The 14,292-nt window shown below is 51.4% G+C and overlaps 1 protein-coding gene across 1 annotated transcript in view; it reads left to right on the top strand.

The window, feature by feature from the left end:
• Positions 1-9,752, top strand: part of ACBD6 (acyl-CoA binding domain containing 6) — a 91,791-nt gene extending 82,039 nt beyond the window's left edge. Inside the window, exons 7-8 of the mRNA XM_075710596.1 lie at positions 4,956-4,986; positions 9,137-9,752. Of these exons, the coding sequence (XP_075566711.1) occupies positions 4,956-4,986; positions 9,137-9,291 (186 nt within the window). The 3' untranslated portion in view covers positions 9,292-9,752. The remainder of the gene's footprint in view (positions 1-4,955; positions 4,987-9,136) is intronic.
• The last annotated feature ends 4,540 nt before the right edge of the window (positions 9,753-14,292 follow it).

The following is a 14,292-nucleotide window of genomic DNA, read 5'->3' as shown; positions in this document are numbered from 1 at the left end:
TATCTCCTGCAATCCCTGCCAACATTTGGAGTCTGTCAATGGGAACAAGCGTGCACCTTAAAAGGTGCCACAAATGAACAGAAAGAAGAGGTGATGTGGGGGAAAGAATACCTTAAAATAAAGAGTGCATATGCTGTCCCTCAAAAGGGAGAGGTTAGTGTGTATGTTTTCTGCTGTGCTTTTCATGCTCATGGTGTCTGCGCTTGGAGATGTGATTGAAGGCACAGAGATGAGGTCTCGGTGTGGATCAGCACTTGAGGAGGTATGGGGGTCCTGTGCAGACCCTCGCAGCTGGTGTGGAGGGCTGTCCAGCCCCAGCTTTGTCACTGATATGTGGTCTAGCTGGACCAAAGTTTGCCCAGGTAACCAACATGGTTTTGTTTTTCCTCTTTCTGTACTTGTGCTAAATAAAACATGTGAGATGGAGGAAGAGACGGTGTCTCCCTTAGGGCCGCCCTCCTGCTCACAGAGGTTTCTGTACACAGCTTGTAGAGCAAGTGAGGCAGGTCTGGAAGATCGGTGTTTATATAACACTGTTTTAAAAACTGTCCTGTGAAACCAGCACAGTCAAACACTGGCACATCAAGGTCTGCTTGCCGTGGCGGGGCAGTGGGAATTGTGTTTTATAGCGTGTGCAGCATCTCAGCAGGGCTCAGCCAAGCTGTTCCCATGTCTCTGCCCCTCAGTCCAGAAACCTTGTGTTAGGTTAAGCAGGGTACAGAAATTCCCAAGGAATGAACATGGGATGGCAACACCGGTATAATCCTATCACTTATAAGACAAAATTGACATGCAGTAGCCATAGTACCACTTAACGGATAAGACAGTTGGTCCATCTGTGCTCGGTCCATCTTCTCTCATTTCTCTTGCTTAAATTTCTCAGGAGCAGAACAAAATCCTGTTATCCAATAAGATACCCACTGGTAGTTGGATTTTCATTGAGTGACATCTGTCACAGCCATGGATGTAAGAGGTACCGGTGATGTTGTAGCATCTTTGTTTTGATGGGTTTGGTAGATGTGGGTATTTGGTTTCATTTTTTAAGTATTTGGAAACACTCTCATCTCCCTTGAAGGCTGCGCAGCTCAGCTGTCATCCGGCCGTGGCCAGATGTGCCAGGAGGCTGTGAAAGGCACCAGGGATGGCACAAGGCATTAGGAGGCAAGAGGAAAGCTTGGAATCGATCTGTTGTTGGTCAGTAACTTGTGTATGTGGGACTGAGTGCTCCTACATTTGACGAGTTTTTCCTTCCTTTCTGGTCATCTTCTGTCTGCCTGTGTGGTTTCTGCCATTTCCACAAGCTCCTCCTTTTTATAGACAGGTTATTGCTAAAAGGGCTCTGGGACAGGTACCTGCCACTGCCTCACAAGCCGAAAGCAAAGCTGTACAGAAACACGTATTACTGCTTTGAGCCTGGCCTTTTCCCCCTTTTGTGTTGAAGTTCACTTAATCAGAACTCTAATTTCCTCCTTTTTAACCTGTCATGTTGACATTATTCCAGCTGATGTGTGATGTTGAAAGGGCATTTCTTGGAGGCATCCTGGCATACAGCAGAGCTCAGTGTTGGCCTCGGAGCTGCCCATCTCTTCTTCTGCACTCCCTGACATCAGCTCCCCTACTCAACACCTTCTCTTTGTGCTTCTGTCATGCTACAGAAGCTCATATTGGGGAAAAAAAAACTCTCTAATTTCTTTTAACATGCCTTAGTACAGAAATGATGATGCACCATGATTGCCTAACTTTCCATAGGCACAGTTTAGAAATAACTGGTTACGGTATTTGGGTTTTTACATTACAGATTTATCAAATGATTTGTTTCAGTGTATATCGATAGACTCTGGGTCTTGTTGTACTTGCATCTTTGTATGATTTAGATTTCCGTAATTTGAAAGCTAAGCTGGAGAGAGAAGTGAACAACCATGACAAACATCCCCCTCCATCTTGGTGCTTTGTATAAAATAAACCAAGAAGTATCCTGATGGGTTTCGATGGAGAAAAATTAGCTGCCCCTGCTTGCAAGCCAGATGAGTGAAACGGTCCATCTGATCACCACTGGCATCTCTGCATTCCTTCTGGCTGCAGAGGATGCGCTCCTGGCTGCGATGTGGCAATCTGGTGCCAGCAATCCCAGGCTGGGCCAGTGACATTTGCCGGTGCCCTGGGCGGGGTGCAGCAGGGTGAGGACGGAGGCTGTGGCAGGCTGTCTCTGTCCACTCACCATTTGGGGTCATTCATCCCAACAGAGGCATGTGCTGGGAGAAGGACACACTGCACCTTGCCTACGATGCTCCAGAAACCGCTGCTTTCTTTCACACATCCAGAAATATCCCTTGCATCAAAGCTGGCTACGATTCATTGTAAGACCACTTCTGTGCGTCTTGTTTCGTTGTAAAACAAACATTTCCAGCACCTACTAGGTGATATTCATCTCACATAATTTCCACGATGGGAGCTGTAATCCTCACTTTCACAGCCCATCTTTGATTAGTTTCCGGGTGTGACCATTTTGCACAGAAGGCTCAGCGCTGCCGTACCTGGAGCCAAGTGCTGTGCACAGAGCAGCCGAGCACGTTGGGCTCTGATTAGCCACAGTGCTCCAAAAAGCCAAATCAAAGAGGGATTGAGATCAGCAGCCTCCCGAGGACATTTCAAGGCCCTTATTAAGTGACCACAGTAGAGCTTTTTCCATTTACCTGGATTAAAATTTGTCACAGAGAAAATACAAGCAAATAGCATAGCATCTGAGAAGTATAACAAATAGCATTTGGCCAGCCATCAGGCTCAAAAGGGAAAAAAAAAAATCCACAGCTCAAATAAAGTGTAAACAATGTTTGCATAACATTGGATTAATAGTTCTTTTTAAAAACCACACTGGGATTAAAGAGATGCATTTTGTATGCCAGGACTTGCGCTCTCTTCTTAGCCCAATAAATGCCAGAAAGTACATCTAAGAGAAATAAAAAGCCTCGTTAGCCCAAAACCTGCTGCTGAAGCAGCAGTGCTTTACGCAAGCCTTTGGAAGAGGAACAAATGGCTGTAGTAATTCCTGGAGCAGTCCTATGTATTTTATAAGGAGTTTTGCAGCAAAGCGTTCCCATGGAAAGGGATTTCTGCTGCACATCTCCAGTCCCATTCACCTGCGGGTTTTGTCAGCTACAATTTTGAAGGCGGTGATGCAGAGGGGAGCTGGCTTCCCATCCCCCAGCACACACACACAGCCCGCATATTTGAAAGCCTGCCTTACCAATAACTCATTTGTAGCGCTCCCGCCTCTTCTTCCCCAGGCCTGCTCCATATTTTGCTGAAGTCAGTGGCGGCCCTGTCACTCCTCCGAGTGGGCATGTGCTTAAGGACCGCTCAGGGGCTCTGGCTCAGATCGGCTACCTTATTAATGTGGAATAATCAATGGATGCCATCCTTGATTCCTTCACTTGTTTGGTTTGCAGTATCTCCTAATGACACCCATTTGCATTACGCTGCCCACAGTTTGGGCAGAAATAGGTTTCTGAAATGAGGCGCCTCCAAATGTCAGTGTGAGTGCCACGAATGGGGCGTAGCGGCACATGGAAGAAAAAATCTCACCCCCCACATTTTCCCCAGCAAAGACGTGAAACGGATGTTTAGGCAGCAGATGCCTGTTACATCTGGCTTTTCTCTTTTGTCCGTGTTGCTCCTGTGGTTCCTGTGTCAGTGCGATGTCCCAGAGCAGAGCATGGCACCTTCCACCCTGAAACACAAGTCATTCCTGGTTCCTCGGCAGAACAGGGTTGATATCAAACAGAATAACAGGCTGGGAAACCAGAAGTCCACAAACAGGAACGGGTGGGATTTCTACCTGTTTCCTTATTCTTCTTTTCCCTTTTGCCTGCTCCAGAATCCACGGCAGGCTGTAGAATTTGCACCTTAATCCCAAAGATGATGGTAATTAAAAACTTAAGTCTCCATAAACAGATGCAAATAAATTAAGGAGGCAAAGAACTGAATTAGAGGCTAATCCTGGCGGGGTAGTGAAAGCAAAGGGGCCGGTAATTCTTTCCTTCTGTTATTTCACCTGTTCTTGTGGTAAGGCGAGGCTGCAGCACAGTGCAGTGCCTGGGTTTGCACTGCTGGACGTGCCATGTGAGCACCGACCACTCGCCAGAAAAGCCCAGCCCGTGCTGGCCAAGTCTGGGAGCAGGACATGCTTCCCAAACCATTGCAGCTGATGCAGTGGTGTACATGTTAGCTTGAGGAGGAAGCTGTGTGCCGATGTCTTCAAATCATGCGGTTTGCTTTGCCCTTGCACCGCAGGTGTTTTGCAAGGATGAGTTTGGCAGCCGCCTCTCATTCCCAAGTGTTGCGCCTACAACAAGTGTCAAGCCCTTTCCTTACCCTCGTATGGCAGGGACACCAGCAGCCCAACAGAAATTATTTGGGCTTTGGGTCCACCTTTGTCCAGACCTGAATTCTGAAGAGTGAGGAGCTAAGATTTATTCAGTTGGAAGAAAAGTGGGGGTTTCCCCTGTGTGCTCCCTTGCGCTGACGAGTGCAGCACCCTGAGCAGTGCTAGCGTCCCAGTGCTTTACCCTTCTCTCGAGTAGCTGGCCAAGGCTGGGCTTGCACAGAAGCATCTTGCACTAAAGCATCAGGATTAGTGAGGATCCCAAAGTAAGGCCGTAGGACCGAAATCCTTCATTTTTATGGGCTGGAAGTGATAACGCTATGAACTGAATTATACTCATGTCATGACGTGATACACGCACTCTTATGTGTGGATAGGTATTGATTATCCATCAATACGGATTGATGGTGGATGATGATTCAAAGCCTGGCTGCCAGGTAGCTGGGTGTCCTGGGCTGTTTATCTAGACAATTAAAATATTGCTGTGATTCAGCTTATTTATTTAAAACTGGGATTTACTTGTATCCCCACAACATTACCTATACCTCTAAAATCAAGTCTCTCTCTTTTTCAGGACGGGGAAGGCCAGACTGCACTCCATTACGGTAAGCTGCCTTTCAGCTTGTTGTTCCCTCTTAACAGGATGGATTTGCAGCTGGAGTAAATGGTCTATGTACAGAAAGCAAATTTCAGCAGAAATATGAGCAGGGAAGCCGCATTTGATTAACCAGCAGCTACCTCCACCAGCAAATCCCAGCATGATATGAATAGGAGCCCTGGGAGAAGCAGCGAGGAAGACTGCTGTCCTCCCTTCTTTCTGCTCTGCAAATTTCACCTTAAATTCTTCCTTTTCCCCCAATTAATGATGCACTTTCCACAGAGTTTGTCCTGTGCGCCTGTGTGTCTCCAGGACGCAGTTGTGCTACCTCCAGACCTGGGAGTGGCTCTGGCTAGGGAATGCTAAGTCCCTTAGCCATCGGGGGTCGAGAGGAGGGTCTGTAGTGGCTTGAACAGGTTAGGCAGGTGAGGGGAAGGGGACGAGCAAGATGGCCTTCACCTCCACATGTCCTGGTGACAAACCTGTTTGATTGCAGCTGAGAGAGCAGCAGCTTCTCTACTACCAGAACCAGCAGAGCAAAGTTACAGTTTGTGTCCTTCCTACAATTACGTCCTAATTAGATACATGATTTTAGAGCAGTGTTTTTAATTGAAAGATTGTTCTATCTCCAAAGGAGAGAAGTAGAGACTAAAGTGACACATGCGGTGCTGATGTGCAGGGAATAGGAAAAAAAGTAGCAATTTAATCTGTATCATAATTTTTTCCAAAATTAAGACATACCCAGTTATTATTTTATACTCTCTCGATGCCTGTCACTGTGTAATTAAGAGCATACTTGTCATTCTGAAGTGTTTGTGTCTTTTTCTCTCTTATGATCTCTCCACAAGGACATTAGCAGGATGGCAAAATTGCTTTGCAGGCCATCAGTCCAAGGCACAGCATTTGGATCTGGATCTAACCTACCAGATTCCAGGGCCTCTGAACCGAGACTGTAATTACAATAATGTATGATTTCTCCCCATTGTGATCTTTCCTGTAGGGTACTTTATTTTTCAAATTCTTATATTCTGACTGAAGTAGCAAATCTGTTGCTTAGTGCAGCAATGTCCACAGAATGACAGCACTTAATGCCACGTTGCCTCTTTCTCTGCCCAGCTCATTCCACATTTTGGGCTTTCTCTCTCCTGGGAAGATGCTCTCCCCTGCTCCCAACTCCGGCACTGACATCTGCCTTCCATTGGGTGCACAGTGGATTATAGTAGGTTGTGGAAAAGCATAGCATGTGTGTAAGTTATGCAAGAGCACCTGCTTCAAGCAAGTCCAATATGTTAAAGGATGGGTGCGCCACCTCAATGTAAATTATTTGCAGGTGGATCCTTCTGGCTGCTGGCTGAAGCTGGTTGTTTAACACAGGCAAACAGACATAACTGATTTATTTAACGTTATTTCAGAAAGGGTTTCTCTGATCCACCCTGCCAGCTCAGATGTTTCTATAATGACAGTTTACCAGGGTTTTTTTCCCAAATGTTTTAAGTGTTAAAATTTTTTCTTCACCTTGAGTATTATCCCAGCTCCCCTCCCTGTACATCATCTTTGGGGAAGCTTCTCTGGGTCACTGGCACGCAGGTCCAGTGTGCCCACGGGTGCCCCACTGTCCCCGGCTGACCATCGCTGCACCCAGGCTGTCCTCATTCCCTTACTTAGCTGATCTGGTCATAAATCACCCCAATCTTGAAAACAGCTTGTTCAATGAGTGAATGGTTTTGATTCACGTGGCTGTTTGCCTGAAACTAGAACTCACTGAAAATCTCACAATCTCAGTAAGCACTTTGTAACCAAGCTGTTAATCGCAGCAGAGAGGCATGAGAGCTTGTCTGAAAACTGGCGGTGCTGAGCAGAGCGGTGCCTTTACAAGACCTTCCCTTTTGTTAGAGGCTGTTCAGGGAAGGGTTAAATCCCGTGAGCAAGGCCAGTGAGACAGCCACTGCTTTTAGGGTGTCTCCATCCCTTTTTATGAGCCGGCGTGGCCTGACAGCTGTCCTTGCGGTGACAGCTCTCCTGATTACAGCCGGTGTCAAACTGCATCCTGCTGTGGGTTATAAATCCTGCCTCCTTCCGATCAGCGCCGACCCCGGGTTTAATCGGAGGTTAAGTGGAGGCCAGCCGGCAGCGCGGTCCGAAGGCACCGGCTGACCGGCGGGACCCACCGCAGCACCCGCTCTGCTCCAGGCTGCAGGCAGCGGTCGGTGCTGTGTTGATCGGTATGAGCACAGTCTTCCCGCTAAACGGCCCGTTCATCTTCAGCTCCTCTCCATCCATCCATCCACCCGCTGGGAATACTAAAATCATTGCCGCTGCCTCTCCCAGAGGAAATCAAGGCTTCTCCGAGCACTTGTGGCCACGTGGCCGTGGAGTGGGCAGGCTCTGTATCCTCATGGGCGCTCCGGCTTCCCTGCAAAGCACCATCTGTTCGGCTCTTTCTGTGCTGTGGCAGGGCAGTGGGAGGGAACGCTGGAGGGAAAATAAATAATAAAAAAAAAAAGAAAGAAATTCATCATCTGAACCCTGAGGATTAATGGAGTCAGAAGGCAAACTGCGCTGAATGGAAATTCATCTTCACCCGTGCCAGTGTCAGGGCTGCCGCTCCGGCCCTTGACAAATCGAGGGTCCCAGGGTGCGATAAATCCAGCAGCTGTGCTCGTCCCCGGGGATGTCCCTGGCCCACTCGGGGACGTGGGCGGTGCCTGCCAGCAGCACCAGATGAGGAAGCCGCCTTTCCCCGTGCGGGCACCGACTCCCCATCCCCAGGAGCTGCCACCGCACCTTCCTTGGCACCCCTGGAAGTCTGCTTTCTGCAAGGGTGCTGTGCCATCACCCCAGGATGTGCCCCCCAGCCCTTCAGCTCAGCCTCACCCACACCCCCACCTGCTTCCTCATCAACCTCTTCCCCCTTTTTCCCCCCCTTTTTTTATTTTTTTCAGTATAAGCTCCAATCACACTTCGAATTATTTTAAGTAAACAGTGCTGCTTGTCCCTTTGGGTCAGTAGAAAACTGCAGAGTAATGCAAAAGACACTCTAATTACTACATTTAATGGCAAAAAAGAGTTAGTCGGTTACATTGTAAAAGTGCCTGAAATATAATTAAAACCAATTGCTACCAATGCAAGAGGAAGCTGCCAGCTTTGTGGTCTCATAAGGCAGGTTGGGGCTGAGGCAGTTTTTGGCTTCACTGGGACCTGTGTTGCACGGGCTTAAGGGAAAATCCAGGGACTGGGACTTCTGGTATCAGCCTAGCCCAGCTCTTCAATGTAAGAGTTTTTCCTGGTTCTTTTTTTTTAACATCCTTAGGCAAGGCTGGAGAGGGAGCTGGCTGTCCTTGGGACAGGGAAGAGCTCAGGTCAAACTTGATTCTATCTTGGCAGAGTAAACTGGGGTTGAAAAAATAGTTGCTAGCCGACATATGGGTTAGAAATAACAGTGGTGTGCCATTACTGGCTCTCTGTGGGCACAGGCATGTGGAGGTGGTGCTCAGGGGAAGTCCGGCCAGCAGCTAAAAGCCATCCAAGTATTCTGCAAGGAGAAATGATGGATAAAAGCAGGGAGTGAGGCAGTGCTGCCGATGTCCTGCCTGGGACGTGCTGCCTGTGGAGCCCTGGGAGGTTCAGGAGGCAGGTGAGGGGCAGGGGTTTATAAGCATGTTATAAATTATAAATACATTATAAATTCTGGGTACAAAAGCAGGCAGGGAAGGCTTTCCCAGGCAGCACTTTGGGGCTCTCTGTGGTGCTGCAGTATTCCCCCCCAGGGTCTGTCTCCAGTCCTGGATGAGAAGGAGCATTAGCCGAATGGTGCCCAGGCACCCCGTGCATCATCCCAGGTGATGCCCTGCAAACTGCCCAGGCTCTGCGGCTGTGGATGCACCAGTAACACCCTCTCAGGACTTCTGGCTTTTCATTGCTTTTGCTCTGTCTTTTCTCTTTCCTTTGCACTGTTAAATCCAAAGGCAAGTAATACATTGAGTACTGAACACTGCCCCGAAAAATGATCTGCTCTGCCTGGCCAGGTGCTGAGATGGCGTTTCCTGCCTCTGGCACACGCATGAGAAGTCGCCAGCTACAGCACCCGCTCCAGAAACATTCATCACCACCGCCCTGGGTCAGGATCCCCAGACTAACGCTTCCCTTTCCCCCTCCAGCTGCTGCCTGCGAGTTTTTGGACATCGTGGAGCTGCTGCTGAAGTCAGGCGCCGACCCCACACGCCGGGACCAGGAGGGCTGCCTGCCGGAGGAGGTGACAGACTGTAAAGCCATCACTTTGGCTCTGCAGCAGCACACCGCTGGCAAGACCTAACCCCGTGGCGATGCGCAGCGGGGAGGACAGAGACGCTCCGCAATAACCCTCCTTTTCTTCCCCTGCTGCCCTCCGAAATGCCTTGGGGATTCGAAGGGGAGCTTTTAGAGCATAGGGTCTGGGTGGGCTCTCCAGCACAAGGCCTGGCTGGCTGAGCGCATATCCTGGGCAGGATGGGATCAGGGTTTTGCATGCTCTGACATTTATCAGTATTGGGGGGGGAGGGAGCAAGGGAAGGGAGCAAGGGCCGGGAGAAGGCCCCAAGTATTGTTTTAATGTATTAAACACAAGTACTGCATCGGATGTCTCACCAGAGCAGCCTGTGCTGACTGGTCGGCTCCTCCATGGGGAGGGGAGGGCTGCTGGGCCAGGTGAGAGGCTCATCTCTCCCATTCAGGTTGAGTTTTGGGTTTGGTTTTTTTCCCCCTGGGTCCAAACAAAATATTATCAATAAAAGCACAGTGTTGAGACAGAGCCTCTGCGTGTTTGTCTTGCAGGGAGTGACTTGATTCCTTGGAAACAATAAGGATGGGAGGCAGCACAGAGCTGTTGTAGCCCTTGGAAAGCTCTGCTCAAGCTCTCGTCCTGGGGAGACAGGGCTACAAAAGCTAGTGGGGTTGTACAGCCGTCTGTCTGTCCCTCTAGTTCTCACCTAACATACATAAGACAAATGCTTTACGGCTGACCAACCTCTCCAAGCTGAGAGGACTTTTCCCACGTCACACAACTGCTTTGCTGAATTAAACAGCATTAAACCCCCACCTCCATCAGCAGCTCCAGGTCCTCCTGTCACGTGCCAGTCCCCAGGGTGGCTCGTTCAGGGCTGGGGTTTTGTAAGAGCCGAGCACAGACATAAGGCTGCACTCACCCTGTCACCCCTGGGGGCCTGCCTGTCTTGGACACTTCATGGTCCTCTCAGCTGGCCAAATACCCAGAACAATGGGAGATTTGTGGCAATACCTCAGGTGCCGGAGTGAGGTGGGATGGGTGCGGGGCTTTCTGCATCCTCACCGGGATCCCCACTGGGCTGTGCTGGTGGGTCGGCCGTGGGCCAGGGGAGCTGCTGGGGATGGGTTTGTGTTTCGGGCTAACTCCTGGCTGGGAGGGAGGCTGCTGCATTGGGTGGGCGTACGCAGCAAGAGGAGGCCATGGCTTCCCTGCGGGGCATTGCCATGCCGCTTGTTTTTCCCCAGACAAGGAGACGTACAGCCTGCGGGGAGCATAGGAAATCTCCATCGCTGTGATGGGAAGCTACTTGCCATCGAGTCCTTTCTGCAGTGCATCCAGCCTCAGGAAAATAAATGGGAATGTTCCCTCCGTTAAGGACTGGCCAGGCAGGAGGCATACGTGGGTTTTGGCCCCTCACGGCAGCTGCCAGCTCCTGCCAGCTTTTGCTAATGCTGATGAAGTTTGCTGCACTGGCTTGAATGCCGCCAGCAGCCGAAGCACCACCACGGCGTGGCTCACACACAAGGCATGGACGAAATGGCTTGGGCAAGTTAATGGGCTGTACGGGCCCTTATATTGACCGTGTCAACTGACTTTCCATTAATTTAATACTGGAGGGGTCCGATGGGCTGGGGAGCTGCAGTAGTGCTTTCCATGTTTTGGGAAAAAAAAGTCCCTTTGGGGCTTTTTCTGAAGTCAGTAGGAAACTTGAGCCTGAAGCCTGCTCCCTCTGAGCCTCCCAAAGAAACTGCCTCCCAGCTGGAGCATGGATGGCAAGAATAAAATACATCTTGTGTATCTGTTCGCAGCCCCTCTGTGTTGGGGGACACTTTTGCTGCCCAGTTGTGACAAGGGGCTGGTGAAACAAGCAGGCAGGGAGCTTGGATGCAGAGATGCATGAAACAAGCTGCTGATAAACATTAACGCTGTGCAGCAAATGCCAGGTTTCAACATTGAGGGTCCCTGTGGGGCGATGCTTATTCGATGGAAGCAATGCAACAGCCCCCCCGACCCTTGAGCAAGCACCCGCAATGGCTTCTGCTCTCCCTCACCCTGCCAAGGGGACCTGCAGGCTGACGGTGCCTGGTCTCATCACAGCCACAGCGTGTGCAGTCAAAATGCAACGGGTGCTGACAGCAACGCCAGTCACTTTTGCATCCGGATGCGGATGAAGCAAAGATGCCAACCCCAATGCTGGCGTGCTACACACACAGAGCTGCTCCGCTGGCTTCAGGATGGGGACATGGTGGCATCAAGGTTAGGGACAAGCAAGGCCACCCTTGTGCAATGCCACAATGCACAGCCCCTGCCTGACTTGATGGACAGGCTGGGTAATAAAAATAAAAAATCTCTCTTAAAGCAGGGATGAAAAGCAGTAGCCGCGATGCCCGTGCTTTCAGAGAGCACATTTGGGGGCTGAGCGCTCAGCCTTGGAGATGTTTATAGCACTTTAGGTCTGTTTGTGAGGTTGGAGCCTTTCCAAAAAAAAAAAAAAAAAAAAAAAAGCAGGGAGGAGGGTGAAAAAAAAAACCAACAAGAAAGACATATATTATTGTTTATAATCTGCTTTATTCAGCCAAACCTTTCCCCAGCAGCCTTGTGGATTGCTGTTTAAATCCCTCGGTGCCTTTAACTACCGATACAGAAAGTGGTTAATGTGCATTCGACCTAAGCCTGGCATCTACTCCACGAAATCACTTTAATTGAGAAGCATTAAATGTTAAAATGATTAAAATATAGAAAGCCAATGCACCGGTGCCCATGGAGGGGCTTGCACCCCCGCTCCCAACATGGCTCTTCCATCTCACCTGCGCCCGCTGGGTGCTGCGGTGGTATGACTGGGTGACGGCGGTGGGTCCCCTTGCAGAAAGCTGCGGGTATCTTGGGGTGCCATGTGGCAGGGATGGAGACGCCCACCCCCAACCCACCCACCTTTCCGTGTCCGCAAAAAGCCAGGCCACGAAAACCGGTGTCACTTGTCCCACCCTGGGATGCCGGCTCCTCATAAGTCCCAGGGGATCCTGACCCCAAACAGCCGATGGCGCTGGAGCAGGCGACGCCAATGGTGGCAGCTGCCGCCCCATTGAGGAAGAAAATCCCAAAGACAGCAGCTGCTAAAGAGCATCCCGAGTTTATTTGACATCGCTTTCTCTCGAGGCGAGGGGGTGACCGTACACATCTCATGCCAACGCACAGGAGGCAGGGTACAAAAGCAATGCCCCAGGCCCGAGTCTGGGAGGACTGGGGGTTCCTTTCTCCCCAAAGACATGGCAATAAATAAAGTTTTATTCTTTGAAATTTTTTTTTATTATTATCTTTTCTTTGTTGGGTTTTTTTTTTTTTTTTTTTTCCTTTTTATCGCCCAGGAAACAAGACTCTCACTTTCCGGAACTGTACAAAATTTACACAGCGAAGGGAGCGGGGGCGTTTGGCCTTGTCGAAGGGGGACGGAGACCAGCGGGCACAGCCTCCCCCGTCCCCCTCCCCACCAGCCACCTGCGGTGCCCAGCGAGGCCGGGGGCTTGGCACAAAGCAGCACCCAAACCTTGGGGGGGGGGGGGGGTGGGCACATGGGTGCAGCTGGGGCAACTCCTGCAGCACCAACACACCCAGATAGGGGGGACAGGGACATACCAGTGATGTGCTTTCTTGTGTGGCATTTATTTTTTCATTTTTATTCTTTTCTGCCCTTTCCTTTCGGAGCTCCCCCAGCCTCTGGCCGCAGCCAGCTAACTGGATCCACCGCCAGCCCTCCCTGAAAGAGCAACCTGGGATCATCAGCATTGCTCCAGAGCCGGGGGGGAGATGGTGGGGACCCCATGGCCAGGGAATCCCTGCGGGGCCAGGGCAGAGCCAGGCGCCCCAGGCAGCGAGCATGGAGCTGGATTTTATCCATCGGGCTGAATGCCTTCAGCCTGGCGAGGTGGGGGTGCAAGCTGGGGCGGGGGGGAGATGGGCAGGTGGCGGTCGCAAGCCCAGGGATGTGAGTGTTGAGAAAGGGGCTGGTGCTAGTTGGGCCCGGCCAGGAGCAGACCCCATGGGGCTCACAGGGTCTGCCAAAACCAGCCCCGTCCTCCCCGGGTGCCTGCACCCACCCTCAGCTCTGTTGGCCCCGCAGCACCAGAGGAGGTGGGCAGCTGATGTCAGGGGTCTCACCCACCCTGTCCCCTCCAGTTCCCACCATGTGGGTGCTTCTGCAGCTGATGAAATGCCCTTTTTCCTCTCTTTTGGGGGGATTTTTTTGCAATATCCTCAGAGCAAACATTCCACACCCTCTCCCACCCACCCTTTCCCAGCACTTGCAGTGGCTCCTCTCCATATTCCAGCCCCTCCACAGCCCAGCTTGGCCCTTGGGCATCTCAGGCTGCAGGCTTTTTTTTTTCTTTTCTGATTCCTCCCCGCCGCGCAACCAAGGTAAAACCCGCAGTGATGCACTGTAAGCACTCCTGCGCGCCCGGGGATAAATCACTGCCCCGCAGCTGCCACCCGACAGCTTCGTCCCAGCACACCGGGAGCGGGCAGCATCGCCCCCGGGCAGAGGGGCGATGGCCCTGCCTGGACAGGTCCCTGGCCTCGCTAAAATAAACCCTTCTACAATATAGACTTCTCTTTCTGCTGAGGCTCCGGGCAGCACCAAGTCGCCTTTCAACTCCGTATCGAAAAATAACTCTTGAAAATAGCAGCGGTGCTCGGCAGGAGCGGTGCGGGGCTGGCACGGGCGCCGGGACGGACTCTGACATCCCTGATTGTCCTTCCCTCCCGCCGGCTCACGCCGTCGCGCATCCCGCCGTGCCCCAGCCCTGCGCCGGGGTCCTCGCCATGCGTCCCACGTGCCAACACCTCTCTTGTGCTTACACCCAAAGGCATCCGTGCCCCCCGCCCTGGGCACAGCCGCCCCCAGCCATCGCCGACGCTGCCCCCTCTCCCGCCGGCCCTCCGGGGCCGATTCCCATGGGAAATCTCAGAAAGGTCAAGCACCGGCGGGCGCCCTCCGTGCTGCGCTTGCGGGCTGGGGGGGAGCGAGGGGGGCCGGGGGAGGGGGTCGAGCGGCGC

The sequence above is a fragment of the Pelecanus crispus genome, chromosome 5 (assembly GCF_030463565.1).
Source record: "Pelecanus crispus isolate bPelCri1 chromosome 5, bPelCri1.pri, whole genome shotgun sequence".
Taxonomy (NCBI): Eukaryota; Metazoa; Chordata; class Aves; order Pelecaniformes; family Pelecanidae; genus Pelecanus; species Pelecanus crispus.
Note: the sequence above shows the minus strand (reverse complement) of the source record. Positions and strands in the feature narration are given on the sequence as shown.